The following is a 3,863-nucleotide window of genomic DNA, read 5'->3' on the forward strand; positions in this document are numbered from 1 at the left end:
GTATAATAGGACTCAATCTTAGTCCTGTATTGATGCTTTGCCTGTTAGATGGTTCGTTGGAGGGCATAGTGGGATTTCTTATAAGCATCTGGGTTGGAGTCCGGATGTTGCCTGTAATCCATGGCTTCTGGTTGGAGTATGTACGTACTGTTGATATTACATTTATTCTACATGCAACATGTTTAAAACAACAACACTTCCCATAAAACGAATAGACTATTTATGTCAATGGACATGGTTTAAGTAATTCCCAGGATATCCCCAGGATAAATAATAAGCCCTTTTGGGGAGGCGACGTCACATTCCCTTGACCCTCCAATCACCTCAGGGGCTCATTTGATTGGAAGGCGGCAAAGGCTTTAATCTCGAGGCAAATTCAGATGCTGCTGAAGGGAGAAGAGTTTTTCTACTGCATCCAACGTAGAGAGCAAACGCACAGACGTGCTCCTGCCACTGACACACTCACACACAGCGACACTGAGGACGGATGCAGCCGCACACTCCTGCTGCGATATGAACGGGATATGTTCTGATCTTCTCCTCCTCTAATAAGGATTAGACGAAGTTTAACTATTTATTGTTTTTAATTTCGAACTACGGTGCTATAGAACAACATGTTACTTTGATGCGTTTTTTTTCCCTTCATGAACATCAAATGTATTTTTCTCCCATTTCAATGAGAATTAGGTCATGATCACATCGCCTGCATTGTCTGTTCTGAGAAATAGTATCGTGAATCCGGTGTGGGAGAGCAGTTCTTCAGGGGAGAAGGGCGCAACGATAATCAACAAGCCATTTCTTCATCTCGTCTCTCCCTCAGACCCTTTAAGGCAGGCTAATCGTATACCCATAAAGATTTTGAAAATGCTTACCGCACGGGGAGGTCATATTTTGCACCCGGAGTACCTTCACCCTTTGCCATCAACCCCTATCAGTCCCATCGAGGTAAGCACCACATAGTTCTACGGGCTACGGGGGACGTGATAAAATAAGGAGTGTGATTTTGAAAGTTACATATTAATCTTCATATTTTTTTATATCGGTAGTATTAGGCCATTTTTCTTGTAACTATATCAGTTTATTATCATATTGTAATTGTAAAATGAACTGTAGATTAATGTATAAGGTGTTTATATATGGCTAAAGTGCTATGCGCAATGCGATAAACTTGTGCGTAATTTAGTGGTGTTCTCCAACGGCCCATAAAGTACTCCATATATAACAGGAACATATTGGTTAAACACCCCATAAAAAAAACAATACATTGAAAACGTGAATAATAAGTATTATTTTCTCTTATTTCGCAGCTGGATGCCAAGAAAAGTCCGTTGGCTCTCTTAGCACAGACCTGCTCTCAAATCGGTAAACCAGACCCTTCGTCCTCTTCCAAAATCTCATCCGTAACCTCAAATGGATCTAGTGACAAAGAGACCAAACCCGGACCACTAAAAATGAGTGACATTGGAAATGAAGACAAATCTAGCTTCAAACCCTACGCCAAATCATCGGAGAAGAACAAGGACTCCTCATTCGGCAGCGGCAGTCTGACTGGAGATAAAGGTAGTTTCCGAGTGCCTAGCGCCACCTGCCAGCCGTTCACCCCCAGGACAGGCAGCCCCAGTTCCTGCCACTCTGTGTCTCCGCTGCCGTCCGATGGTAAGCAGGGAGACACCGAGGAAAAGAAGAAGGAATTTGATAGCAATAAAAACAGTACAACGGAGAGCAGCAGCAATCACAGCCGGATATGTGGGGTTAATGGTGAGGTTAACCAACGCCAGGAGAACTCTTCTGGTTCAAAGGTTATCACATCAGACTCACTCACATCTGTCTCCTCGTCATCATCTGTTCTGGGTTCAGGAGGACTCGTAGCGCCCGTCTCCCCCTACAAACCTGGTCACAGTGTTTTTCCCCTACCGCATTCCGGCATGACCTACCCTGGAAGTTTAGCAGGTGCGTATGCAGGCTATCCCCAACACTTTCTCCCTCATGGAATGACTTTAGACCCGACGAAATCTAGCAGTCAACTACTAAGCGCTCAGTTTGCCGCTGCCAGCCAACTTCAGTGCAGTAAGTCTGGGAGCCCCTTGTCCAGGTCTTCTCCTCCGTCTCTAATGTCTGCTAGCCTGTGCAGAGACCCGTACTGCCTGAGTTACCACTGCCCGAGCCACTTATCCAGTGCCTCGCAGTGCCATGAATCCTCGGCTTTGAAGTCAGGATACCCCCTCATGTACCCAACTCACCCTTTGCATAGCGTGCATTCCTCGCCGCCATCTTTTGCTGGACACCCGTTATACCCCTATGGCTTCATGCTCCCAAATGACCCTCTGCCACACGTCTGTAATTGGGTGTCGGCGAACGGACCTTGCGACAAGCGTTTTTCTTCCTCAGAAGAGCTTCTCAATCACCTAAGGACTCACACTGCTTTTGCGGGGACGGAGAAGTTGATATCAGGGTACCCGGGTTCATCTTCGCTAGCCAACGCTGCGGCGGCCGCCATGGCTTGCCATATGCACATGCCCCCGAACGGGGGGCCGGGAAGCCCTGGAACGCTCACACTCAGGAGCCCGCATCACCCTATGGGACTGAGCACCCGCTATCACCCCTATTCAAAGAGCCCCCTGCCACCCGGCGCATCGATTCAGATGCCCGCTGCAACAGGTTCATATTACTCTCCCTATGCCTTGTATGGACAGAGACTCACCACGGCATCGGCATTAGGATACCAGTAGAAAATGCAGGACAGACGGACAATAACAATACATTTATAAAGGAGAATCGAGGCCTAAATTACATTATATTGGGTGTATTTCATGCAGGACGGGATCCGCGGGCTCAATGTATTTATTTGCGATAGCTCCAAGCGTGACAAAAAGAAAGTAATTATAATATAATTGGTAAGAAGCTCAAGGTGCATTCTTTTTGTTTTTTTACAGTTAAGATGTAGGCTTTATTTGATGACGCCATTTTGATGTTACATTGACATTACAAGTCAGTGTGTATATGTTGTTTTTTGAAATGCAATTTTTTTTAATTTTATGCTTCCAACATACAAAAGTCTGCAGCCTATTCGTTATTTTTTTTATTATGTTTTTCATCGGAAAAGTGGTCGCCTATTTCTGTGTCTGTTGGGCCTATACCGCACATTGCAAATCACTTTTCCACGTTAGGCTATGCCTTAGAATGACATGTTTAGATCATTTTTCGGGTAAATTGGGCTATCTCATATTTCTTCATAAATTACATTATTCATTCCACAAGCTAAATCAGGTTTATGAACCTGGTAGGTTGTTTATGGAATAAATAATTCGACCTAAAAATGACTTAATGATTAACACTTGAGTATGTGAGACATGAGCATAATTGGTCTGTTAAAAAAAATCAACGGAATTTAATTTGTGGAATTGCATTTAATTTGTGTGTAAGGCTATTTTGTTTTAAGTCTATGCCACATAAACTTAATTTTAGTAACATTTTATTCGAATCACATTTCATTCACGTTTCATACCTTTAAGACTGTAAAATGTATTTTGTTCAACTTTTAAAATAATGAAACTAAATTGCAGCCTAGGCTACTGTCATCTGCCACAAATGCATTTCGCCACTCAATGTGCAATAGAGTAATGTTTATTTTTATTTTTTGCAGTAATTTAGGCAGTAGCCTAATAATCTTTCACCGATGTTCATTTCAAGATGCCATTAGAAAATGTAACATTATTTTTTTTACAAATTATATTTAGCCTACACCTTCGAACGAATGATGGTCTCAGTCAGATAAAATCCGAATAAGGAAGTTAGCCGCGTGTAGAGTTATCCGTAAAAATATGCCATTTCTGCAGCACGTTGTGAAAGAACAATCAATCTTA

At 43.0% G+C, this 3,863-nt stretch overlaps 1 protein-coding gene across 1 annotated transcript; it reads left to right on the top strand.

The window, feature by feature from the left end:
• Positions 1-388: 388 nt before the first annotated feature.
• LOC139580353 (zinc finger protein 503-like) lies at positions 389-3,473 on the top strand. The gene is made up of 2 exons (XM_071408944.1): positions 389-945; positions 1,308-3,473. The coding sequence occupies exons 1-2, from the start codon at positions 691-693 to the stop codon at positions 2,727-2,729; spliced, it is 1,677 nt and encodes a 558-aa protein (XP_071265045.1). The 5' UTR covers positions 389-690; the 3' UTR covers positions 2,730-3,473.
• Positions 3,474-3,863: the final 390 nt, after the last annotated feature.

The sequence above is a fragment of the Salvelinus alpinus genome, chromosome 7 (assembly GCF_045679555.1).
Source record: "Salvelinus alpinus chromosome 7, SLU_Salpinus.1, whole genome shotgun sequence".
Lineage (NCBI taxonomy): Eukaryota > Metazoa > Chordata > Actinopteri > Salmoniformes > Salmonidae > Salvelinus > Salvelinus alpinus.

What these genes read in the sequence shown, in the direction of transcription:
- LOC139580353 (XM_071408944.1), top strand. Translation starts at nt 691, where the DNA reads ATGATCACATCGCCTGCATTGTCTGTTCTGAGAAATAGTATCGTGAAT. An exon ending in CCCCTATCAGTCCCATCGAG is followed by an intron (nt 946 to 1,307) that starts GTAAGCACCACA and finishes CTTATTTCGCAG; the next exon opens with CTGGATGCCAAGAAAAGTCC.